This window comes from Cajanus cajan, chromosome 3 (assembly GCF_000230855.2).
Source record: "Cajanus cajan strain Asha chromosome 3, NIPB_CcT2T_4, whole genome shotgun sequence".
Classification (NCBI taxonomy): domain Eukaryota; kingdom Viridiplantae; phylum Streptophyta; class Magnoliopsida; order Fabales; family Fabaceae; genus Cajanus; species Cajanus cajan.
In genome coordinates, this window is record NC_138519.1 from 76,972,906 (window position 1) to 76,999,778 (window position 26,873).

Genomic DNA, 26,873 nt, shown 5'->3' on the forward strand with positions numbered 1-26,873 from the left:
TAAATTTATTTTTATCCCTCAAATTTAAAATTGTTATTTTTTAGTTCATGTAATTTTAAAAAAAAATTAGTCATTAGATCATCAATAACATATATGAAAATGATAGAATAAGACAAATATATAACATTAATTGAGTTTAATATGATATTTTCACTAATAAAAATATCAATAAGTAAATTTTATATGAATATTACCAAATTTTTCAATAAAATTTGAGTAGAAGTTCAAAACAAGATTTTTTAAAATTATAAAAATTAAAAAGAATAAATTTAAATTTGAAAGACTAAAAATAAAATTAACTTAAATTTAAAAGATTAAAATATATTTAAATCTAATTTTATTAACTTTACAAAAACTATTTATAAAGTGTTTGGTTTGGTATTTGGAAAATTACGATAAATGTGAGTTCACAAAGAAACTATTTATTGATTCCAATAACAATCCAGTTTTAAAAGCATTTAACTGTTGTTTTAAGAGCTCAATACATATCAAGCAATGGTAGGATATGCCTAGTTGTGTTGTGAGTTTTGATTCAAGAAATGGCAGATGCAGAGAACAATACTCACAAACCTCCGAGATGGTCCCTTAATGGAATGACTGCTCTTGTCACCGGTGGAACTCGCGGAATAGGGTCAGTCCCTCTATTTCTTTGAAATCCAATTGTTTTTTGGTTATCAAAGTTTGATCTTTTTGTGTTAATGTTAACCTATGAAATTGTGTTTGATTTCAGGCATGCCATAGTGGAGGAGTTATGTGGGTTTGGTGCCACTGTCCACACTTGTTCCAGAAACCAAACTGAGCTCGATAGGTGTTTGACAAAATGGCGCAGTGAGGGGTTTTTGGTTTCTGGGTCTGTCTGTGATGTGTCATCTCAACCCCACAGAGAGAAGCTCATTCAGGAAGTCACTTCCCTCTTCAATGGCAAGCTTAACATTTATGTTAGTTAACTAATATTAAGTCTTAACTCCCTTTTTCACTCAAAAGAATAGGGAATTACATTTGTGAGAGGCTAAGTTTTTATATGTTCATTCTAACTTGACTTAGGTGAACAATGTTGGTGTAAACTATAGGAAACCAACCATTGAGTACAATGCTGAAGACTATTCACAGATGATGGCAGTCAATTTAGACTCTGCTTACCATCTGTGCCAACTTGCATATCCTCTTCTAAAGGCATCTGGAATGGGAAGCATTGTGTTCATTTCATCTATTGCTGGTGTGGTCAGTGTAGGTACTGGATCCGTCTATGCAGCATGTAAAGGTGAGAGATCAGGTTCATGCTAATTTGTTTTAATAACCTGCTTGTGATGAGTAAAATGCTGGTGTGATCAAGGGCACTAAATGTTTCCTGTCCAATATTATTTTCAGCCGCAATCAATCAGCTTACAAAATATATGGCTTGTGAATGGGCTAAAGACAACATAAGGAGCAATTGTGTTGTTCCTGCCACTACCAATACACCACTTGTTGAGCATGTAAGGTTCTTCCTTCCTAATTCCTATTTTATTGGAGTTAGTTGCTTTCCTTTTGACTGCAAAAAATTCAAAGATAGATTTACGTTTTTAAGTTTTTTGTTTTATGTGTTTGCTATGCACATCTTTTGAAGTCGTTGAAATTAGGAAATAGATTGGTGGTAGTTTTGTAAATTGAAATAATAATAAAAACTTAAGTAATAAGGCCCTAAACATCCCTAGTGACACACCATATCCTCCGAAGCTTACAGTATAAATTTATGTTAGAGGAAGAAGGCTAAAAAATAATAGCCGGCAGCCTGGCTCATTTGAAACTTAAGATTGAATTGAATCTTGGCTAGTTACATTAATCTGCTGTACAACTCCTAGAAATACTATTCATCAAAGTAAAATTACATATTTGTCTTCCATTTCCTAACTATTCATCCAATTACTAGGCGTTTGCAAAAGTAAAAAAAATTGAATCGAATAGAACCGATTAAAAACCAAATCAAATTGAATTATAAAAATCGAACTATTTTGAGAAAAAGGAGAAAAAAACTGAACCACTTTTTAAAAATTGTTTGGTTAAGTTTGGTTTTTTTCTTAAAAAAATCGAATCATATATAAGTATAAAGCAGATGAATGTATTGCACAAAAGAAATTGAGTCATTTTTAGAAAAAATTAAACCGATTTATTTTATAAAAAGGGTCAAATTAACCGAACTGTTTTAATAGAATGGTTCGATTTGACCAATTACCTTATATATTTGTATATTATAAACATTTCAACTACTCTATATTTATGTCATATTTACAAACATTTTCAACATCAAGTTTCCTCAACTTTTGTGTAATTATTTTTAATTTCTTTTAAAATATTTTAAATGAAATATTTCTTCCAAACAAAGCATGTGAAAATTTTCTTTGATACATAGCACAAGACTTTAGGTTTAAAATAATATAACTTTAATTAAAATAACAATATTACATTGAATTGCAATGACAACAAGTTTGAACATAAGAACTATATTTATATGACTAAAGATATAGATCGGTGATATTTTTAATTAATGAAGGATTTAAGTAATATTTTTTATAAATACCAAATAATTATTGTTTTATACAATAAATAATACATAAATTAAAATAACGCAAAACTTTTAAATATGTTGTGAGAGAAATTTTTATCGATATAACACATCAATAAGTATAATATGTTAATGTAAAATTAAATTAATTTTATGTATTACGTAAATAAATATTTAAATCGACATATATGTTCTCTTTTGTAATTTTAAAACCTTAATATAGAGATAGTTTTTATAAAATTGATTGATTATAATTTTTTTTATCCAGATTGATTATAATTTATCGTTACATATTGAATTGTTTTATCATTTTTATGTTTATATTTTCTTTATTTTTTTTAAAAATATTTATGTTGCACAAAGTTAAAAAAGAAAATATGAATCAAGTGATTTGAAGTTCTCATAAATCTGTATTCAAACTTCAATTTATAGTTAAATTTAAAATTTAAGTATTTCTTTTAATGTAATTTAAGTAGGGATGAATATGGATCAATTTGAATTGTTTTTGTGCTATTTTTTTTAATTTGATCCGATTAAATGTAATTGGATTGGATTTCTCTTATTATTATTATTATTTTTTTGGCAATTCGCACTGAACCAATCATAGCATGATCAAATCATCAGATTTATTATTTAAAAAATAAAAATTAAAAAAATCAAATGTTGAAAAAATTAAATCAGTCTTATATTCATTACCATGCAACATGAGTAGTTGTAGCATGCTTGCACTTAAACACTAAGCCTAACAAAGTGAAGGAGACAAAAGTATAAAATTATAAAAGTGTGTATGGACTTTGGTACCGATTGAAGTATTATTTATTTATTTTTATTTTTTATGAGGCGTGAGTTTCGTTGGCCAAGCATATGAGGTGTTATAATATTAAGAATAACTCAATAGTTGGGTTGAGTTTTTTTGTCCAAATTCTTTTACTGGTAAGCTCTAAATTTTTATAAAAATATAAAAAGAAATAATATATAATAATTAATTGATATGATTGAATTATATTAAATTTTCAACATCAAAATTCGTAATTTTGTCAAAACTCATTGGATTTTTATTCCAAATTGAACCAATGATTCAAATCAATCTAAATTTTTTAGTTTGAATTAGAAGTTATTGGATTTTTATTCCAAATTGAACCAGTGATTCAAATCAATCTAAATTTTAGTTTGTATTGATACGGATTCATCGAATTTTTCGGATTAATCTGGATCCGTGGCCACTCCTAAATTTAAGAATTCATATGGGTAAGTTTATATTAAAAAAAAATATTGATATATAATTTAGGAGAGTGATTAATATACTCAAAAGAAATTAATAAGAAATTTAGATTTAAATATGTTTTTGATCTCTTATCCTTATTGCAGTTGTGTTATTTTAGTCTCTCAAATTTAATTGTGCAATTTTAGTCCATCAAATATTGCAATTGTGTAATTTTGGTTTCTCAAATTTTAATTTAGCAATTTTAGTTTCTTAAATATTGCAATTGTGTGATTTTAGTACCTCAAGGATCACAATTATGCAATTTTTACCTATTTAAGTTACATATATTATTAATTTTAGAAATAATAAATATATATCATCTAATACACAAATGAAAATTATGATATATGTAACTTAAATGGGTCAAATATTATATAATTGCGATACTTGAGAAACTAAAATTATACAATTGCATTACTTGAAGGACTAATGTAACGGTCCATCATGGCCTCTACATTTAACAACTTATCAACAAGTAGCAAAAAATAGCTAAGCCCTTATGATTATATATCTACAAATACTTGAATATGTACTATATATCATGCATATAAAAGTAAAACAACTAAGTATACACGGTATACGTACAATAATACAGTAAATCTAAAATATACATTCTAAGTTGTTGGTCAAGTAACTCCAATACAATAACTACCAAAAGTAGCCTAAAAAAGAGACATCAACTCCATGATTCGCTAGATGGCCTCCTTTGTCCATCACCTCAGACCTATTCCTGGATTCTCTGCTTTACTCTCATACCGCATATGATCATCACAATCCAACTGCATAAAAATATGTAAGGGTAAGTTAAAGAAATCAACGTATACAACAAAATAAATATTGACAAGGTACATCATCTCATCTTATAATTAACAACATCAACACCACAACACGTTCAACGCTACCAACAATTAACATCACACCACAACCAACACTATCAACATAAACAACTCAATCTACTACAAAACCATATCGACTTGAACCACACAACATCAACACATTGATTTCAACATATCATCACATTTTCTCACATCTCAACACTCCATATGAACAACACAATTCAATTAACACATCATATGCACAACATTACAACTATATGTATCGTCATGCATTTTAATTAGGAGATCTCTTACAACACATAAATGGTTTAACCTTATTGAAACGACAATATAGGGTGATCTTTTTATACTTGCTAAATCAACAATAAATTTGGATATCAATCTATAACACAATTTGGTTTCTCGGATGTCATCACTTAAAGTAAGAAGTCTAGTATTTCTATCAGGATAGAACAACTTGAGTATGAGCCTACAATGACATTGACTAACTTAACTAAGTCTTTTATGGGATTAGCCCATTGACTACCTTCCAAATACTATACCCATCTAATACTCAGTTAGGGACTAAGCCCTGACTTTGTATTTTACTTAATTTGGTCGCTTGTAATCAATATAGTTCGATCTTGCCCTTATATTGTGATTGTTTTATACATGTATGCCTTAACCTTATCTACATACGATACCAATTAAGGTCATAGAAGAGACTCAACTATCCTTTTCAAGGGTTAACTTTCCAAGAAGAGTTTTCAACAAATTAGTCTCTTAGAACATTACAACACAATATCCACAAAATAAGATATCTAATTTTAAAAATAATCTTTCCTCTAGTCCTATGTTAATCAACACAACTCAACAACACAATGTCTAAATGTCTAAAACATTCTCAACATTCATCAGCTCAACAACATAACAACCTCTTGCTTAAAGCATTTTTAACACAGTTACTTAGCCACACAACATACAACTTGACTCACTTTCAATTGTCAATCACCTCTGAACATCATCCTATATCAACGTATATAGAATAATCATCATTTAGCAACTTAAAACATGCAATAGATTAATCTACCATGCTCATGTTCATAAATTTTGGAATTAAACAACTAGTTTTTATTAAGTAACCAATGCCTGATGCCATCGAGATAGGGGGTACTTTGCCTCGTTCACACTTGGCACCACACATTCTATGACTGGCATGGATTAGGTAGAGGCCCTTGGGACTTTTGGTTTGATGTAGTGAAGTTCCACGCCTAGCCCCAAGCCAACCTAAGATTCTCTCTCCTCACGCTTGACGCCATTCACATTACGCCTAACACTATTTCAACCTGAGAGTCTGAGACGATTCTCTCTCCTCATGCTCGGTGCCACCAATCCTATGCTCGGCATGATGAGCATTTTGCACCAATGTAGAACATGTATCAACCTCTCCTTCACCTGAAATTTAGTAAGACCAACATGCAATATTCCACATATATTCACTACGAGTCAACACATTTACTACATAATTTCATCATGCAACTCCAATTGATTAGAATCATCAAATTCTCACACCACACATGCTTCACAAACAACCAACTTGATTTTACCCATTTGATCCTAACCTTAGCAACATATTGTGATTAAATGAAGATTAAATCAACATGCAACTCATTTGAATTTAACAAAAGGACCATTTCTAGTTTCCCTTACCTCGACACCAAAGTGAAATGAGGAAAAGAGGAAGAACTTTGAACAACTGTGAAACACTCGCATGGATCCAAAAAAACACAATTCAAGTTCCTATTGACATGAATCAACAACAATACTACACAAATGAGGCTCCGAGGGAAGGATTACCCTCATAAGAAGAGAGGTGGAGATGAAGAGAACTTATGGTTCTAGAGTTTATCTCTCTAGGTTTCTGAATACTTAAACTTATGAAGCTTAATTCTAAACAGAAACCTTAAATACTACCTCCCTCAGGTAACTTTGGATCTTTGCCTAGAGAAACTCTCAAAACTATCTAAACTCTTAATAATCCTCAGATTCCAGAATTCCTTAACACAAAATAACAACTCACACAACATCACATAATGAATTAAAAACGACAACAAACTTCTAAGCCTCATAGTGTCACAACTAATATTGCTTAATTAAAATTTGAAGGACTAAAATTGTATAATTACGATACTTAAAGGACCAAAATTGCTTAATTAGAATTTTGAAACCAAAATCGCACAATTACAATACTTGAGGGATAAAAACACAATTATAATAAAAATATAAATATCAATGTAATCAATTTATGAATATATATATATGAGGAGGAATCTGTTTACTTCATGAGTAAGTCTACTCATACTCTATCAAATCTCAATAATCCAACTATTGAATTTAAAGTTCTTAATGTATAAATCAAATCTACAATTTTTTTAAAAATTTGAAAATCATTTGATACTTCGTTTCATTAATTCAAATTGACAGATAACATGTTTTTATGATTATTCGTCAATTTGAATTAATGAAACGAAGCATTAAATGATTTCTAATTTTTTTAAAATTTTTGCAGATTTAATCTATGCATTAAGAACTTTAACTTTAACTGTTGGATCGTTGAGATTTGATATAGAGCATGAATTATTGAACAAAATAAGTCTAGGTAGACTTACTCCTAGAGTAAATGGATCCCTATATATATATATATTTTCCTCAATAAAGCGTTTGATAGTCAATCTACCCTTAATTTTTCTATTGATCCATTATACCTATATTTTCTTTAAATAAAAAACATTTGTCTCTTTTCAAAAGATAACATCTATTGATTTTACTATTAACCCGTAGGTCTTTGGATCATCTTCAAACTTATAAGAATAAATTATTTCTCTATTTATTTTATTAATATCTTCAATTTTCATTAAAAAAGTTGTTATAAGATCTTGATCAAAGTTTGTTTTTATTCTAATCCTTTTACTTAGTTTACAAATTTCAACATTTTGCTCATAATTCAATTTTTTCATTGATAAAACATTCCAATTTTTTTTCCCAGCATCTTAAGATTCTAAAATAGAATTATTATTTAAGCTCATAAATATGCGTCATTATCTTGGGCATAACCAAACAAGTACAACATCAATTGTTTTACAATACATGTTAATTGTTTTGAAATTTGGAAGTCATACTTTAGTCAAACATCCCGCACACACCCCACACTTGTAAGTAGTTAAGGCTTGGATTTCATAATTCAAAAGGTATTTTATCTAATTTCTCAAGAGGGACCTTGTTTAATACATATAGTGTGTTTGAAAATCCGTTCAAAATTAGTTGAATAGACTTTTTTCACTTTCTAATGCAAAAAAGCTAAAGTAAATGTGTGTTGTTTTTGGATTACGTTCAACATAACTGAAAAATATACACACCTATAATAGTTGAAATATATTCCCCACGTATAGTTAGACATACCATAATTAATTATAATGGTATATGATTAAGGAGATAACCACGTATTAATTTCCTATATTTTCATAGCTCTCATTTGTCTTGGTTGCAGTTTCCATGACCTTATTGCTTCCGTCATATGGGATTGTAGGTAAATCTTTAATCAAAATGTAGTCTATCCCAAGTTGTTCGAAAAGGATCTTTGAGATCATTGCTTGTAGTTAGTTCTATCAAGGGATTTAATTTCAACACATCAACAATTTTATTGAGTAGCAAATCTATTAGAACAACACAATCAAAAGAGAAATAATTTTCTTAAGATTGTTAGATAATATTGTTAGGAAAAAGAATATTGTGTTGTGGTATTTGCTATTACCTTAAAAGCAAATTCCAGTAAGCTTTGAATGCAACTTAATATCTAGTTTGCTCCCGATTCCCGAAGACTTGCACAGTAGCGTGTTTGAACATGTGTGCTCTATTGTCAAAACACATTGTAGTTTCGCAAGCAATGGTCAAAAGAACACAAAGTATAATAAAAGAAATAGGAAAGTAAGATGTGTCACGCTCCTCTAAGAATCACTTTGTCATTTCTTATATTGTGTACAAGTAACTAGTCTATTGACAAAGGTTTAAGAAAATCTTTTAATACTAGCATAAACAAAGTAATTAATATGCCAATAATAATAAAAAAATAATTAACACTTAATATGTCATTATATCTATACACTTACTATATGATGACTAGATAGTTGTGTTAGGCCTTCGACAGCCAATGTGGAACTTGTCAGTATATCAAACATTAATTAATATATAATTATAAAAATGCATATTTAACATTTTATTTTATATTTACTATTTTAATAGTTAATAATCGGTCTATCCGTGTATGACATGGGTTATCAAACTAGTTACACTACTAACAATCCAACAAGGTCATTTCTTCAATGAAGACTATATTTGAGCCTCTGTTCCATAAAATCTTACATACTGTTGTTGATACGCAACCCTCTAGCTATTTTCTATTGAAATATTTAATTTCAAATGGGTAAATAATGTTATTGGTGTGGTCACGAATTCGGTTCATCCTTCAGTCTCAGTGCATGAAAGTTAACCGATTGTCGGACCCCTTCAAGAGCGTAGTCATTGGAATTTAATAACACTACAGATTGATCCAATATTAGCATGTATTTGTCAGTTTGTTAAATAGATGTACTAAGCTATTTGCTTCCTCTTTTTATGTTTCTTCGGATATATTTTGTGAATTTTTTTATAAAGTTGACTTAAATGTATTTCTGCTTGTTTTAGTAACACACATTCAAACACACGTGGAAAATTTGAGATAGTAGCTAATAGTTAATAATATTTATTGTGTATACTGTATTCTTGTATAGTTGTACTAAACACTTTCCATGTTAAGTAGCCTAAGGTTAAGGTGTATTGTAGAAAGAAAAGGGAGGTGACTGGGGATTTGATTCCCAGGGAGGTTGTGTGAAAAGTGTAACCTCGTGTAACTATTTACTGCGATTTGACATCAAGGAGCATAGAATTCTAGGGAGGGATTCAACCATAGGAAAGGGGAAACGAATGCAGAAAGATGTGAGTTAGTGGGGAAATGGTGGGAGTCACCAGGTCTCTCTTTATTGCATGGGCTAGCAGTTTTTCCTTTTATTTTTCAGAGAGTTCGTGCCTGTTTTTGTATAAAATCACAAGATTTGCTGAAAATAATACAACAATTCCACGTCCTTTTATTCAAGTTATATAATACTCCTACAAGCAGTACATGACCATTTTCCCTATTATATATAACACCGATGAAAACTTGAAATATCAATGTCATCTTAATTTGACAATGATAAAGAAAACTTTGGGAGAACCACGACACAAAAGCTAGCCATTTAGATGGAGAATTGTACCCCAAGACTTTATATCTCACTCTAGGATCCTATAGTTTTAATATGGGACTCAAGTCTCATACCTAGCCATTGGATTCTAATTGACAACTTCTACAAATGCATTTGACTTGAAGTAGCTTCAAGACTTCCTTTTGATGGCTACCGTACTTGCTTTTAAATAAATTACATAATTATAAACGTTGAAGTCAAATAGGATGTCTTCATCCCAAATCATAGTAAAATGGTATTCAAATCAAATCCTTTGTTAGCTTAAAGATCTTACATATCTTAAATTATTTAATGTCTAACACTTCTAATAGAAGAAAATAAGGAAAAATAAATAAATTATAAGCTAAAATTAGCTTATACATAAATTAGAAGAAAAAAAATATTTTGGAGAAACTAATATAAGAAATCTTTTACAAATTAATTTGTAATTTAATTTTTGAAAAATTTATTTTATTTTATTTTTCTTTTCTATTTTCTTTTTATAGAAAATTTTATTCAAACAAATCCTTAGTCATTAAGAGAGTCTAGTTTAGCTAGTTAAGCAAGGCGCATGAATTGTTGTAAACTCTTTTGATGTCTAGTTGAATTCTCACTAATAAATAAATAAAAAAAGACCCTTAGAGTCTAGTTGTATGGCTCTTGGATTATCTGGTTAAGCTGTGTGATGAGACAAGATTTCTAGGTGCCTTTAGATAGGATATATGTTGAAAGTTGGGACTTGGGGCAAATAAGCTTCATGATGATGCCTGTTCATGAACTTTTTTGTTTAGATAGAAACTCTTTTTTATGCAACAATTCTTTCTCATTGTTGGAGTTGAAAGAGAAGATATTATTCATTTGTATCTCACTGATTACATTCTTCTCTTATCCTATTACAAAGATATAGTTGTCTCTAAAACAGGTAACTATGAAAGTAAATAAATACAAAAGAAATAAGAAAAGATTATATCAAATCTCCTAAGATATTCATATTTACAACGTTCCTCTTTAAGTTGGTAAATGAATATCAATCATTCTCAACTTGTCTATCAACTCTTGAAATCTACTAGTAGGTAGTCCCTTAGTAAATACATCTACCACTTGAAGTCATGTAGGTACGTGAGCTGTAACAATAAGATTACTGTCTAACTTCTCTTTGATGAAGTATCTGTCCATCTCGGTGTTTGGTCTTTTTCATGTTGAACTGGATTATGAATTTATGAGCAATGTTAATGATTGACTTGTTGTCACAAAACAACTTCATAGGTACCTCTATTTTAATTCTAAGGTCATTAAGAATAATCTTCATCCATAGTCCTTCACATATGCCCTATGCCAAGGCTCGAAATTCAGCTTCTGCACTTGAACGAGCAACTACATTTTGTTTCTTACTTCGACAAGTCACCAAATTCCCCCCTAAGAACATGCAATATATCCTGAAGTAGATCTCCTATTTGTGTTTAATTCTGCATAACCTACATCAGTATATATCTCCATAGACATGGTGTTTCCTCTTTTGAATAGTAATCCTTTCCTAGGACTTGAATTCAAGTATGGAAGGATTCTGTTAAATATCTGCATATGCCTTTCCCAGGAGTCATGCATGAATTGACTAACTACACTCAACATAAACAATGTCTGGTCTAGTGTGTGACAAGTAAATTAGTTTTCCTACCAATTTTTGATATTAATATTTTTTCATTGGTGAACTTTCTTCACTTCCAATTTTATAATTTTATTCAATTGGAACTCTTGAGGTCTTGTATCCCAACTTTCCTAATATATTAAGAAAATCAAGGACATATTTTCTTTGAGATATAATTAATGCCTTCTTGGAATAAACAACTTCAATTCCCAAGAAATACTTTAGCTTCCCCAAATTTTTCATCTCAAACCATGTTGCCAACTTTTTTAGGGTTAGTTTTTCTTCTTCATCATCACTTGCAATAATCATGTCGTCTACATAGACTAAAAATATTGTGAAATTGTCATTAGGAGAGTGTTTTATGAATAAAGTATGATTTCCTTGGCTTTGTTTGTATTCTAAAGAAATCATTGTCTTGGTAAATCTCTCAAACCATGCTCGTGGAGACTGCTTGAATCCATACAAAACCTTTTTTAATCTTTTTTTTCCTTCATCCGAAGGTCCAAATCCTGGGCGAGTTTCCATGTAAACTTCTAAATCTCCATGCAGGAAGACATTTTGTACATCAAATTATTGTAAGTCCCAACCAAAATGAGCTACAAGAGAAAGTATAACTCATACTCTATTTATCTTTGCCATCGGTGCAAAGGTCTCCTCATAGTCTATCCCATAAGTCTGTGTGTACTCCTTGATTACCAATCTTGCTTTGTATCTATTTATTGTCCCATCAACTTTGTTCTTTACTAAGAATATTTATCTGCAATCTACAACTTTCTTGTCCTCGAGTATGTCTACAATCTCCCATGTTGAGTTATTTTCTAATGCCTTCATTTCTTCTTTTATGGCTAGAATCCAATGCTCTTCTCTTAATTTCCTAGGCTGAAGTTGGGATATCTATTGAATCAATGGCAGTAATGAAACTTTGATGTTGAGCAGACAAATAATCAGTATAGACATATTGTGAAATAGGATATTTAACACAAGATCTTTTTCCTTTCTTCAAAGCAATAGGAATATCATCATTAACATTTACTTCCTCCAAATTACCTTTAGGATCACTTACCTCCAAGTTAGACGATTCCTCTTGTTGTGGAACTAAGGTGGTTTTTTTTTCCTTTAATATTTTATGCCAAAGAATTTATCTTCCTCTTCTTCATTTTGGACATCCTATGAAGATAAAAATAGTAATAACTTTAAGTAAAACCGTCTTTGGATTCTAAAATTTTCTCCCCCTAAAGCCGATGAGAGACAAAGAAGGACTCATTTTGATGTAAAGCAATATCCATGAAAACAAAGAATTTATGACTCTGAGGATAATAACATTTGTTCCCTTTTTTATTTGATGGATAACCAATAAAGACACATTTGATTGCCCTCAGATCTAATTTACCTCTATGAGGACAATGTGAATGGATTTAAACAACACAACAAAAAATATGACAGGGTAAACTTCTCCCTAGAAAGTGTTGGGAACAAACATTTGGAAGAGTTAGACTCTAGGAACTTCTAGGAGATGACTATTTTTTCTTTCTACAATCCCATTTTGTTGAGGTGTATTAACCAAGTAAGTTCATGTACAATACCATTATCCGCGATAAATTTAGACAAATCACGATTCACATATTCAATACCATTATCAGATCTAAATCTTTTTATGGATTTACCAAACTGATTTTTAACAAGATGGAAGAAATTGGCAAATATTTGACCAACCTTAGATTTATTTTTCATCAAGTATGTCCATGTTATCCATATACAGTCATCAATAGATGTCACAAACCATTTAAATCAAATGGGAAAGAACTCTTGTTACCACTAATTGGAAAAAAAGAATGATGGTGTTTAGACAACTAACAAACATCACAATTAAATGATTCAATAGAAACTTTTGTGAACAAATGTGGAAACAAAGATTTAATAAGACTAAAAGGAAGATGTTCAAGCCTTTTATGTTGAAGCCATGTTTGAGAGGTGGCCTAAGTATCAATCTTCGTATGGTAGCTTGAGGTTGATTCTATGTTCTTATCACCATTGCCTTTTTGCTATAGGAAGTATAACCCACCTTGCTCTTTAGCAATTAAAATTGTCTTCTCCATGGCCAGGTCTTGAAAGGAACAATGAGAATGAAAGAATGTCACTGAACAATTCAAGCCTGTAGCGAGTTCTTATATATAGATAAGATTTTTAGCCAATTTCGAAGCATGTAAGACATTATGTAATAAAATAAAGGATTCAAGTTGAATGTTGCCAGAGCCAATAATGGACATCTTATCTCTATTAACAACTGTAATGAATTGTTTGGTGCTTGTTTTGGAATATGATGCAAAGAGTGAAGGAAAGGAGGTCATATGATTTGTTGCTCCAAAATCAAGAATCCAAACTTCTTGAGAAACTAAGCCAGAAGTATTGAAAGTACTCTTACCCTTCATGGATAGAGTACATGAGTCAGAGAACTTACTTATAGACTCAATCATCATTTTTTAGATGATCAATCTCTACCTTACATGCTGTGATAACCTGTTCCAATTGAAAGAGATGGGAATTTGCATCACCCATGAATGAACTAAAAAAATAAACAATGAGAGAGAGACAAAAAACTTAGATCTGTGAAAACCTTTATGGGAGGTTGCTGGTGAGTGGGTCTTATCGGAGATAGGGGTGTGGAACTATTTTCCATTGTGCAATTCACGGTGTTGTGATCATCGATGATGGACACTCCTTTTTAGCCCACACTATCAACTTCAAGGATGGTAGCAATAGTGGTGACGACACCCGCGGTGGCAGTGAGGATGTTAGCAACTCATATTTTTATTTTAGGATAGTGGATACAAAACTTCGAAGATCGAAAGCTCTGATACCAAGTTGAAAGAGAGGATATTATTAATTTGCAGCTCACTAATTACATTCTTGTCTTATCCTATTATAGAAATACATTTGTCTCTAAAATAGGTAACAATAAAAGTAAACAAATATAAAAGAAATACGAAAAGATTATATCAAATCTATCAAATCTCCTAAAATATTCATATTTACAACAATTTTCTACTCATCTTTTGTGATAGCTGCTTCGCAACAAGAAGTATGTAGAAGAAATTACATCTCGAACTCCTCTTGGACGCATCGCAGAACCTGAAGAAGTTTCATCCTTGGTGGCTTTCCTTTGTCTGCCTTGTGCCTCATACATCACAGGACAGGTTATTGTTGTTGATGGAGGATTATCGGTAAATGGATTTCAACCCAGCATGAGAATAACATGAACACGAAATACTTCTCTCAGCGTATTGTCTTAATGTCATCATGTTGTTAATAAAGTTAAGGACCCTTTATTCATTCATTTCAAATTGCATTTAATTTCATCCTTGGTGGGAATTAACCATCACAATGGATAATAACACAACATTCATGTACTTCTTAGTTTATTAATGATCATCTTTGAAACAAAGGATCTCATTCTCTAAATCATTTTTATCTTTACTTCCAACAAGCTTTTCAATTGGTATGCATTGTATGCTTTTGCTTGCCTTTGGGTTGTATTGCAGTATTAGGTCTATCCAACACCTTGCGTGTCAAAAATAGCTTAAAGCAGATTTTATCAAAAACAGTGACTTGAGTTGCCTTTTGCAATTATATGATATTCATATGCGCTTAATTTTACGCACAATTTTCACATACACGTGGCAAAGCCTGAGTTACACTGTTGACCCAACAACTTTCATAACTATCATATAGTGGTCAACTTGGTATGCGTAGGGACCATTTATTGGCACTGTTGACCTGACATACATACATAGTCACATCATTTATCCTCCCCTCATATAAAAATAGTTCTCCCATTATATCTCTCCTGTTACAAGTATTTCATTAATTGCCTTTTCATAACAATTTTTTTTCAAACTTTTGTTTCTTTTATTTTTATATCTTCACTCTGCTATAGTAAAGGTAATACAATAATACTTCAACCTGCAGAGATTTCCATTTGAAATTTTTATAATTTATTTTATGAAACTTAAATTTATTTCTAGAAATTTCGATACAATTTTGACAAAATATGATCACTTTCTCAAATTTGTTGAAAAACTCAGAATTTCTTCGCATATTCTGTTAAAAATTGTTTCATATAAAAAAAACTAGATGTTTCTTGCAGTTTTTTTTTTCTTATAAAACTTATATCTATAATTTTATAAAAAAAGTTATTTAATTTAGTATTAGGAGTGTACTTTGTAAGGTATCTAAAAAGCTTATGAACTCTTTTAACCAACTTATTAGTTTGACCAAAATAAGTTTGGTTAGTTATTTTAGGAGTTTATAGTTATTTTTATAAGCTAATAGAAGTATTTTTTTTATAAAAAAAAACAAACTCTTATTATTTTCAACCAGGTTAGTCCAACATATTTTTGGATCTAAAACAAATTTTGATGTGAGACCTTTATAAAATTAATCAAAATAATTAAAAAAAAAATGATTTCTTGTAAAAAAATAAAAAAAATTTCTTTTCAAGGATGTTCAAACTCTATTTATAAAGAAAAAAAATACATCCTAATTATTATTATTATACCAAATCAACCAATAGTATAAATATTAATATTATATAATTTTTTTGAGAGACTTAAAAGCAAAGGCTTGTTTTTGGATACAAGGCAGCGTAATGTTGCTGGAATGAGAGCAAAGTTTGTTCTTAGAATCCCTGACAATAGTATGGACTATTAAGTTAGCTTGTCATTATCATTTGGCTGGGGAGAGTTTTAAATTATTATGGCGATCCCATATTTGATTGAATTAACAGTGTCTTTAGAGATGTCGTCAGTAACCTGTTTACAATTGTTTTCGAAATAGCAGTGTCTTTGTAAATGGTCCAAGTAGGATTTGTTAAAGTATCCTCTGTTGTCTCTAAAGCATGCTTCCAAATCGAAGCTCTTGCTGTTAATGAAGAATGTTATGTTTACGTTACATTTGAAAAAGCTAGTGCGGAGGGATCCATTTTGTGTTACTGTGGTTTATCTGTGATGGTTGCTTTGACTTTGCGTCATTCTTGGAGAATTTCTAAGGCTTGGCTAGTCATGCTCCATGATAAGTATTTATGTTATTCCATATATTTCAAAGAATCACGGTGGATTTGCTGAATTGAGTCTTAGTAAATGAGTTGCAAAAGGTAGAGATGACATGGTTGAATGAATTTAGGGTTCGAATGAATCAACTTCAAGAATAATGGATTGAAGTGTCGGCCAGAAAGTTGAATAGAATTATGCTTTACTTGATAGTTTACACCTCTTATTTGATGTATGATACGGACAGGGAGACACGCCATATGATATTTTTTTTAACCTTAGATGGATTTTTCAGGTTCCAAATGTTGTTCCATGTGCCCAGGTTCGTGGAGATGATTTGAATGGTCATACGCTCTGTGACGTGGATCTAAGTGGATTTTACAAAGTATAAGTCATCTTTGCTGAGATTTCAAATGCATTCATCTTTGGCGGCAATAATAGGTATGTTCAAAGTATTTTACAACTTGAAATATATTTTTCTCTTTTCTTTATCTTTATTAATTTACTTAAAATATTTTCTCTCTCTTTAATTTAGAAACATTTTTGCTTGCATGTTATTTTGTTACTATTAAATAAATAAACATGTTATTTTACATTAATTAACTAACTTATTAACTAATTTTATAAGATACTTTCAATTCAATTAGTTAGATTATAAACTTTTTAACTTTTTAACTTCTGCTTTATAACTTATAAATTTTTCAGTTTTCAGCTTATAACTTATAAACTTTCAATTAGTTTATAAGTTTTTAGTCAACTTATAAAGTTAATTTTATCAAATATAATATGTTTCTGATTTTAGTTATAAGCAATAAATAAGTCTTTTTTAGTTATAATTGTAAATCACAGTTAACAATTTTCAAAGTTACTCAAATAAATTTCTTTTATATTTTTAATTTATTATTAACTTTATTTCTTTTGTATTCATTGATATTGTATATAATAGGTATCTAATAAAAAGTATCTTTAGAATAAAATTTAAATTTATAATAAATATTTATTAAAGTAACTAATTTAATTAATTTTTTTAATTTATCTCATGTTACTGCAGTAATGGACAAAATCTAAAAGTCATAAAAGAAAAACATTATAATACCATAAAAGACAATTAATTAATAAAACGTATGGTATTTAAAATTATGCATAAGATATTATATTATTAAAATTATTACTTTTAATTTATACATTATAATTTTATTATTTTAGCTCCCTGACATTAAATGATTAATCTCGGACCCTACTCACCATTAAAGTGAACTTAGATTGCTAGCTTGGGTGACCTAATAGCAATAGGGGTCATACTTTAGGAATATTTTTCTTTTGTTAACTTTATTAAATCAAAAGATGACACAGCACTTTAGTTGGATGCATGCTTAGCTTAAACTAAGTACCTGTTGCTAATAAGCAACTCCCTTCTGAGTTGACAAGTCAGATTGTTTAAAATCCTTATATAAGACACTCTTACCTCAACATCATATTTTAAGAAAAGGAAAAAAAAAAAAAAAAACTGAATGAGTATTATCTACGTAAACCAGTATGGATATTCTTTCTCCTAATACAGTCAAAATGATAAAGGTAGAAAACTACAATATTATAAAATCAAACACTCAAGAAAAACCTAAAGTCCACACTGTGGCCGCCCCAAATAGATGCGAACTTATGCGGCAGGCAACTTCTGCTTATGTTAGACTGGAATCATGATCAATCTCTCCATCATTAAAACTCAAACCGTTGTGAACCTTCGTGAGTGTCCTGTTAAAACAATTTAAGGTTTAAGACAAATTTTATATAAAAAAAACTATTAATTTTCTTATAAATGTTTTAAGTTTGAGTTATAAGATTATTCATCATTTCTTATCTTTTAAAATTATATTCATTTTTATTTGACATTTTATAATATTATAATTCTATAATGTGTAATAAAATGTGATTCAAATACATTTTTAGTTCTCATAAAATGAATAAATTTTGATTTTTATCTTTATAATTTTTTTTTATTCTTCTAAAAGTTGTAAATATTTTTTTATCCTCGTAAAATATTTTTAGACTCTTAAAATGAGTAAATTTTGTTTTAATGAAGTTAATGTAATTTTTTTTTTATTTTTATCCCAATAAAGTAAAATTATTATTTTTGATCCTAACAATGATTTTAAGGTATATAAATGACATTTATTTTAAGAACTTATGAAACATTTTAGATATGCCACACAATAGTATATATCACTAACCATTATAATATTATAAGTAGTATCAAAGATAATCACTTAATCATTTAATGAATAAACAAATAGTTAAAAATATTACATAATGGATATTAAAAACAATAATTCTAAATTTTATAGAGATGAAAAAAATATAAAAACTAAAAATATATTTAAGTCAGAAATAATATAAAGAGTAAAGATAAAAAAAATGAATTAATGGTATTAAAAAAGGTATAAAAATGATAAAATGACAAAAACCTAAAAATATAAAGAATTACGCATGAAAAATTTACACTGTAACATTTAAATTAGTTATTCATTTTAAGAATTACTTCAAATTTGGAATAAATATAAAAATGATAAATAAAAAAATAGAGAAAGAGAAAAAAGAATAAGATAGAGAAAAAAAATTGAGATCAATTATTTTGTAAAGTATATATAGAAAATCAAATTAATAACATTTATTTATTTTTTCTTGACATCTACTAAATAGCACACAACATTTTAAAATATATTATTCTAAATTAATTATCATAATTATCAATAAAAAAGTTTAACATCTCTAAATTTTAATGTTTCAATATGATTTTAAAGAACAAATTCAATCAATTATATAATTAAATCTTAAATCATAAATATATAATTTATTACGGGCGTAAGACAAGTGTCTATATGACGTTGCATGTTACTCGGCCAGATATGTGACACGATTTGATCATGCAGTGGAAGTTCAGTTTCAGCGTGATCGAATTTGAATATTATTTGCATGTCATATGCCACCATTTGATCATGCAGTGGAAGTGCAGTTTCACGCGTAATGCTATTTGCATGTCATGTGACACGATTTGATCATGCAGTGGAAGTTTACTTTCACGTGTGAACAAATTTGAATGTTATTCGCATGTCATTGCGCTTTCTACCGTGAGGAAGACCATCAAGTGCAGGGCCGTGTCCAGCTGTGGCAGTGACAAAGCCAATCTAATATATATATATATATATATATTAGATTAATTGAATAATTTGTTATTCATTTAAAAAATTAGTATAATTTTTCTTTAAATTCAAAATAAAAATGATATTAAAATGAATATACTCATTGAATTTCATCAAAGATATTTTATTTTTTATTATTTATGTATATATTAAATAATTTCATTTTCTTATACTCCATATATTTTAACATTTTAAAATATAAAATCAAATTAAATTTTTTACATCAACTTCAATAGTAATTCATGTATTCTATATATATATGATATAAAAGTGTGAGCATTTTAAAAGTTACTATATATTATTGAAGTAAAATGTGTATAAATTAATTATAAATTGTTTATATGACATTGTAGGACACATTAAAAATAAAACAAGATACTAAGATGAGAAGTTTATTAGATAGTGTTAGAAAATGCTATTATAAAGCAGTAATCAATATCGGTTAGGTGAATAATAATAATAAAATAGTTCACTCTTTCTGCATTAAGAACAGCTTTGAAACCAGTCAATTGAATGACCTAGCTAGACAAAGACAATCAGATCATACATCTCAATTTATCTCACTGACCACAGATCAAGTATTCCCTTCTGTTTTTTGTGTGTATCATATGACACGACATCATGGATCCTAGGAAACAACATATGTTTTCTTGATCCGTACAAAAACCTCTTGGCCTCGAAACCCGGTTTTAGTAATGGTTGTAAGCAGTTTTCACATGAGCGCCAACAGTATGTACTAGTAAGCTGATTAATTGCAATACACATATACATGCAACTTTATGCAGCAAGCACGCGTCATTATAAGTTTTAAATTGCAGCATAGAGGTGCCATTTGCTGAAGGTGCAGCTGATGCATTGTGCATGCAGCGGCTGAATCCATGCATCTAAGGCATGGCTTCCTCGTGTCATGCGGATATGTGTGGCCCTTTGGCTAACCATGCCACGTAGCTCTGTCATTTCCATAGCTGTCCATGAGTATGAGCACAACCACAAGACTAGCTTGAAGAAATTGGAGCACGTTGGAGTTTGTGACACACCACTTATTTCTGTATTTATCTTATATTTTATGTCGTTTCTGCATGCACTAGTACTAGTTTAATGAAACACTTGTGTTGCAAGTTGCAGCAACATTAAATAGCTGACATTCCATTGCCCTTTGCCGCCTGCCGAGTCATGTTTACTAACAAGACACGAATTCGCATTGCAATGACACTAAGTTCAACATGCAATGAATAACGTGGATGTATTGTTATTTTCTCTGATTTTTCTTGTTGGAATATGCTCATGTTATACTCTGCACTTTTAAATTTTTAAATATTATGTTTTTCTCATTTGAAATAAATGTGTTCTGTTTTAATTTATTTTCATGTAAGCTAATACATAAGTGACATTAACAAATTACACATGAATCTCAAAAATATTATTTTAATTCTCAGTAAATATCAGTATTATTGATAATTTTTAGCTTTAGTATGTTGTTAACTCTTTAATTAAAAATATGTTGACGTCTTTTAAATTTATTTGATCATTTTAGTATTATAATTCAAATAACCTTGAATCAGGTGTACAATTTCAGTTAGGTTTATTTTGATTTTTTTCTAACTAAAATTTTAGTAAGTAGATATTTTGTGCCAGATTCACTGATAAATGAATTTTGTATAACAGGTTTACAAAGAATATCTAGACAGAGGGACAACAATAAGTTTTATGAAATTATAGAGGTAAATAAGACTTGTTTTTTTTATAAAAAAAAAAATTGAAAATTATTTTGTATTTTTTTTAAAATAAAATAAAATAAAAAAACACTAAAAAAATAAAAAATAAAAAATAAAAAACACTTCTTTTATTATAAACATTTTTTTAGAAGAAAAAAAAAGAGTTTAAACAAATATACCCTATGAATTAAGAAAAATATTTTCTAAGAAGAAAAACAGATAAAAAAATACTTTTACGAAAGAAAAATGACTCATAAAAATACTATCATAATTATTCATCCTGTATTAAAATAGTTATCTTGAATTAGTTTATTTATAACTGTCATTATTTAATAACAAAAGCAATTTAAGGTGTTTGTTTGAATTATTTTAAAAAAAAAGTAAAGAGGGATGGAAAAGCAAAATTCAGTTTTCTCTTTATTTTATTTGGTTGAATAGAAAAGTAAAGAAAAAAAAACTTAAAAGATCTTAATTTCTTTTAATGAATTACTTTTAAAACATATGAAAAATAATTAACTAATAAATAAAGATGAATAGGTCAAAAGTCTTGAAAATTATGACTTGACCTGTTTAATTAAAATTTGATCTGACATAATATATTTAATAAAAATAACAAATATTTTTTAGAATTTTTTTACTAAAAATACTCTATTTTGGATAGAAAAATTTTTAAAAATATTTTTAACTTATATCCAAACAAACTTTAAAAATATTAAGTTTAAATTTTTAAAAAAATCTGTTAGACCTAATAGGTATATAATAAAAAAAATATATATATATATATATAAATATTACCTTATTAATTATATAATTAAATAAATATTTTTTAATATAAAAAATTAAATTATCAATATTTTTAAAATTTCAAGCAAATTTAAATGTTTTAAGTTTCATGTTCATACAAGATCAACAAATAAAAAATAAAAAAAAATCTAAAGTCGCACTTTCATTTACTCTTTTCCCTCGTTTTTATAGTTTGTTGTTTAGAATATTTCAAATGGAGTGTAGGAAATATTTAAAATTTCTTTTTATAAGATCATATTCTTTCATCACATCATTGAGTTTATACATTACTGTACATGGGTCTTCATGAGTTATCTCTCTTATGTTAGTATTTTATTTTTATTTTAAAATTTAAATTTTAATAATAATAATAAAGTAAAACTCTAAACTATTTTTTTATCACACAAATTAAAAATAAAAAACTTGCACTATTTAAAAATATATTTTTAACTTATTTAAAATTAAATTTATTAACTTATTTAATATTATTAATAAATAATAGACTTTTAAATAAGTTAAACTTTTAAAAAAAATCAGGTCAAACTTATAAAAAAAATTATGATAAACTTTTAAAAAAAATCAGGTCAAACTTATAAAAAAAATTATGATAAATAATATGCCAGACTTATACTTTAATTTTATATAATAGACCTAATTTATATATTTAAAGTTTGACATAATATATTCTCATTCCTATTAATAGAATTAAAAAAAATAGTTAATTTAGTTGAGAGCGTTATATTTTAAAAAAAGCATTAATATTAATGAGATTCTTTTTCTATCAACTATTTAATGAATTAAATTTTTTTTTAAATAATGAATAAATTATATTTCAATTCATTCATCATATTTATTTTATTTTTTCCGTGAAAAAATTTGATCAATTATTTTTAGTAAAATTTCCCTTCCTAATAGTACTTTTTTTATATATAATACTCTAACTTGAGATTTTACTTAAATAATTTAGGTTAGTTTTTTATCTTTCAAGATAGATGTGGGTAAACTTTTATCCGTTTGGTTAATTTAAGATTTCAAATTTTTCCTATTATATTCACTTGCATAAAAAAAATTATGAAACTCATTTGATGTCTAAATAAAAAATATTATAAACGTAGTAAAAATTATTTAAAAAATAAACCTTCCAAATTAGGTTTTTAAAATTTTCAGTTGGTTGTTAGATTCTTTTTTTTATTTTATCTATTTCTATCATGCTTAACTTTTTTTATTAATTATTTGTCTTCAATAATTTTATATGGATGAATATAATGAATTAAGTTTTAAATGTTAAATTAATAAATAAAAAATATTAAAAGTGATGCTCCAAAATCATAAAATTATATTAGTTTAAAAGATCAAATTAATTTATATTTAATAAATAAATGATTAAAATGAAAGGTCGAAACAAATTTTAAGAACAAGATAAAAAAGAGTATAATTTAACTTATTTCATCAAATATTTATCAAATTAAGAATTAAGAATTAAAGAATATTAATTTTTTAATAATTATTGATGGTAAATTGATTTTTATAAAAGATGAAAAAATAATTTGAATTTGTGTGTTATGTAAGAAAAAGAATTTGAGAGGTTGTAATAATAAATAATGAGGATTGTTATATCTTGGAGTTCGAACGATCTTCAAATAATTAAAATAGTAATATTTTTTAATAAATTCATTGTAAAATAATTATTTAATTAAAAATTTTATTATTTAAATCAGTGTTTTTAATAATTGGAAACAAGTTTTAATCCGTTCATTCATTCATCATATTTGATAAGTAATTAGCAAAAGTTGAGTGAAATTATAGTACCTAAGGAATCTGTGTGGCTTTTTGGTGAAAGACTGAAAAAGGTCAGGTTCTGAGTCGCAGTCGCAGATGCAGACGCTGACTGAACGTACCTCTCTCTGCCTGTGCCTTTCATAATCACGTGGCGCCCTTCTCTTCTCTTCTCTTCTCATCACGTCACCTGCACCTTCCCTCACTCTATCTCTATCTCCTCCTCTTCAAATAACTCAATTTAATCAATACAAATTTCAACACTTGTTCTCTAATTAACACTTTCACAATGCTTATAATTAGTTACTTCATCAACTCTTTTAGGCCACAGATCCATCTTCTTCCATAACAGACTCTCAGTACATACTATTTTCTCCTCCAACAACCCATGATAAGTACGGTTACATTGCATCTTCCACACAATTATTGCCTTGTTAACGATAATAATATATCTATTATTATTACCTGCGTGTCTATGTTTAATACTCAAATAACTCATTATTACGTCTTACGCTATGCAATTCTACTACAGAATGATCAAAGCAACGATAATAATAATTATTAACACTGCAAAATCATTTTGGCGAGAAAGGCCAGTCAAAAAGAGAAACCAAACCAATTTAAATTGGATAAAGTTTTTTTTCTTCAATTTTTTTTTAATATTTAGTACTTTTAGAAGTAAAAGAAATATTAAAATTTTATTAAAAATAAAGGAATTTACAGTGATATTGATGCAGGAGAGGACACATCTATTTATATTCTAATATATTAAGATGAGATTGAGTATGTAAGAGTAGATTAGAGGGAAGAAGTTGTGTTAATTTGGGAATTGGGAGGTTGGGGCCTGGGGGTGCCTTGTTTGAATTGGAAAAACTAAAAAGGGTTAGTGGTTTGGTTTGTGGGGAAGGGATGCCACGCGTCCCATATTGAATTATGAAAACCTGAGATATTCTGCAAGCGTCAATTGCCTTTGACATGCACGTGTCAAAATATCCTTTGTTACGTAGATCGTTTTCATTGGACAACTGGAATCCTCACCATAAACCCAACCCTTTCTCCACGCGCCTCTCCTCATTATCAAAATTCAAAATCAACACACAGACTATAATTTTTTCTACTATTAATCCTTTTGTATATCCATCTATCTTTATCAATAATTTATTTTTATTTGTTCGAGTGATATCAACTCAGTTTTTTAATTAAAATTTTTAATTTAATTCTGTGTTTGAAAAAATAATTGAAATGAGATATTTTATTAAAAGTGATTAACTATATTTTTCAATAAAAGTTAATACTCAACAAAGTGAATAAATACTTCGTATTAATTATATCATTATCCGAAATAAAAATAATCTATCTACCTAGTAAATGTAAATTATATTTGATAAAATGTCCATAATCAATGAAAACGTAAAACTATAATACTAAATACTAATCATATCTAATAAATTTAACACACTTTAAATTATCATTAATAAAAAAAAATTAATTTCTGATATTAATTATATTATTAACATAAAAAACACTACATGATTCTATGTATTTTTATTTTTAAGATCATGTAATAGTTAGCCATTGTTAATAAGAGAATTTGAGTGATTTTTAAGTAGTTATAAAGAGTAAAATGAGACATAAATATAGAAATTATTAGAACAAGATTGTCAAAAATTTGTATACATTAAAAGGAGATATCACTTTTATTATTAATATAGATATAGATTTTGATATTTTGATAAATTTAAGTTAATATACAATACAAAACTAAAAAAATGACCCTGTACCAAACAAAAAAATCTTTACAAAAAAAAACTAAAAAATGACAGATATTATATATACAAATATACAATATCTGTAATCGTAATACTCATAGTTTTAAAAATCGGACCGGTTATCGAACTGGTTAAGGTATTGGGTCAGTGGGTCAAAGGTTGAACCGGTGAGTCACTAGTTAAACTGCATGATTCGATTTTTATTTATTTATATTAAGAAATATTTATATTAAATATATTTTATACTTATAAATTTTAATAAATTCATATCTTATTTAAAATTTTAATTTCACAAAATAATATATGTAATATCTACGTATATATTATATTATTAAATATATAATTTAAAATTAATAATATACTATAAAAGTTATTTAAGTTGTATATATTACAAACAAATACATTAGAACAAGTAGTCATTGTTATATTTAACAAGACTCTTTGCTCTTCCATTAAGAGATTCAATTTTCATTATTATTTTTGTGGTTTATGGTTCCTTAAATTTTTAAAAAAAAAAAAAAAAAGTGGTTGAACCAGTTTGACCTACCGGTTCACCGATTGAACCGAAAAATTGATCGGTTCAATCCGGTTTGAAACGGGTCAACTACATAACCAATCCAACTTAAGATTTAAACCGGCTGGACCACCGGTTCCCGATCCAACCGGTCTGACCCGCCAGTTCGATCCGGGTTTTAAATCACTGGTAATAGTAATAACATTTTCTTAAAACATACAAGATTAGACACTATAAAATTAATAATTTTATAAATATGTAGCTAAATATATATTTACTATATCATTTAATTTTGGTTAATGATAATGATATAAATTAAGAAATAAATTGTAATATATATATATATATATATATATATATATAATATAAATAATCTTTATACACACACAAGTTTATTTTTTAATAAGTTTTATTAAAAAAATTAATAATAACAATAAGAATTTTATTGATATATAAATATTATAACAATTACATTAAATTATAAAAAGTTATG

The 26,873-nt window shown here is 27.9% G+C and overlaps 1 protein-coding gene and 1 long non-coding RNA gene across 5 annotated transcripts; one reads left to right on the forward strand and one right to left on the reverse strand.

Moving 5' to 3' along the window:
• The first annotated feature begins 399 nt into the window (after nt 1-399).
• LOC109788015 (tropinone reductase homolog At5g06060) lies at nt 400-21,085 on the forward strand. 2 transcript variants are annotated; one of them, XR_002238664.3, is made up of 6 exons: nt 400-631; nt 731-938; nt 1,045-1,261; nt 1,369-1,475; nt 16,922-17,067; nt 20,642-21,085. XR_002238664.3 is itself a non-coding variant. In XM_020346633.3 (5 exons), the coding sequence occupies exons 1-5, from the start codon at nt 540-542 to the stop codon at nt 14,836-14,838; spliced, it is 819 nt and encodes a 272-aa protein (XP_020202222.1). In that variant the 5' UTR covers nt 406-539; the 3' UTR covers nt 14,839-15,040. The 2 variants fall into 2 exon arrangements, 1 of the variants encoding a protein (XP_020202222.1); XM_020346633.3 differs by lacking the exons at nt 16,922-17,067; nt 20,642-21,085 and adding an exon at nt 14,644-15,040 and having other exon boundaries at nt 406-631.
• LOC145955913 (uncharacterized) lies at nt 4,328-14,646 on the reverse strand. 3 transcript variants are annotated; one of them, XR_014432685.1, is made up of 4 exons: nt 14,196-14,646; nt 8,433-14,098; nt 5,771-6,076; nt 4,328-4,585 (listed from the first exon to the last, which is right to left on the reverse strand). It is a non-coding gene; the product is annotated as an uncharacterized LOC145955913 (long non-coding RNA). The 3 variants fall into 3 exon arrangements; XR_014432686.1 differs by having other exon boundaries at nt 5,801-14,098; XR_014432684.1 differs by having other exon boundaries at nt 5,771-14,098.
• Nucleotides 21,086-26,873: the final 5,788 nt, after the last annotated feature.

What these genes read in the sequence shown, in the direction of transcription:
- LOC109788015 (XM_020346633.3), top strand. Translation starts at nt 540, where the DNA reads ATGGCAGATGCAGAGAACAATACTCACAAACCTCCGAGATGGTCCCTT. An exon ending in ATGGCAAGCTTAACATTTAT is followed by an intron (nt 939 to 1,044) that starts GTTAGTTAACTA and finishes AACTTGACTTAG; the next exon opens with GTGAACAATGTTGGTGTAAA. An exon ending in CGTCTATGCAGCATGTAAAG is followed by an intron (nt 1,262 to 1,368) that starts GTGAGAGATCAG and finishes TATTATTTTCAG; the next exon opens with CCGCAATCAATCAGCTTACA.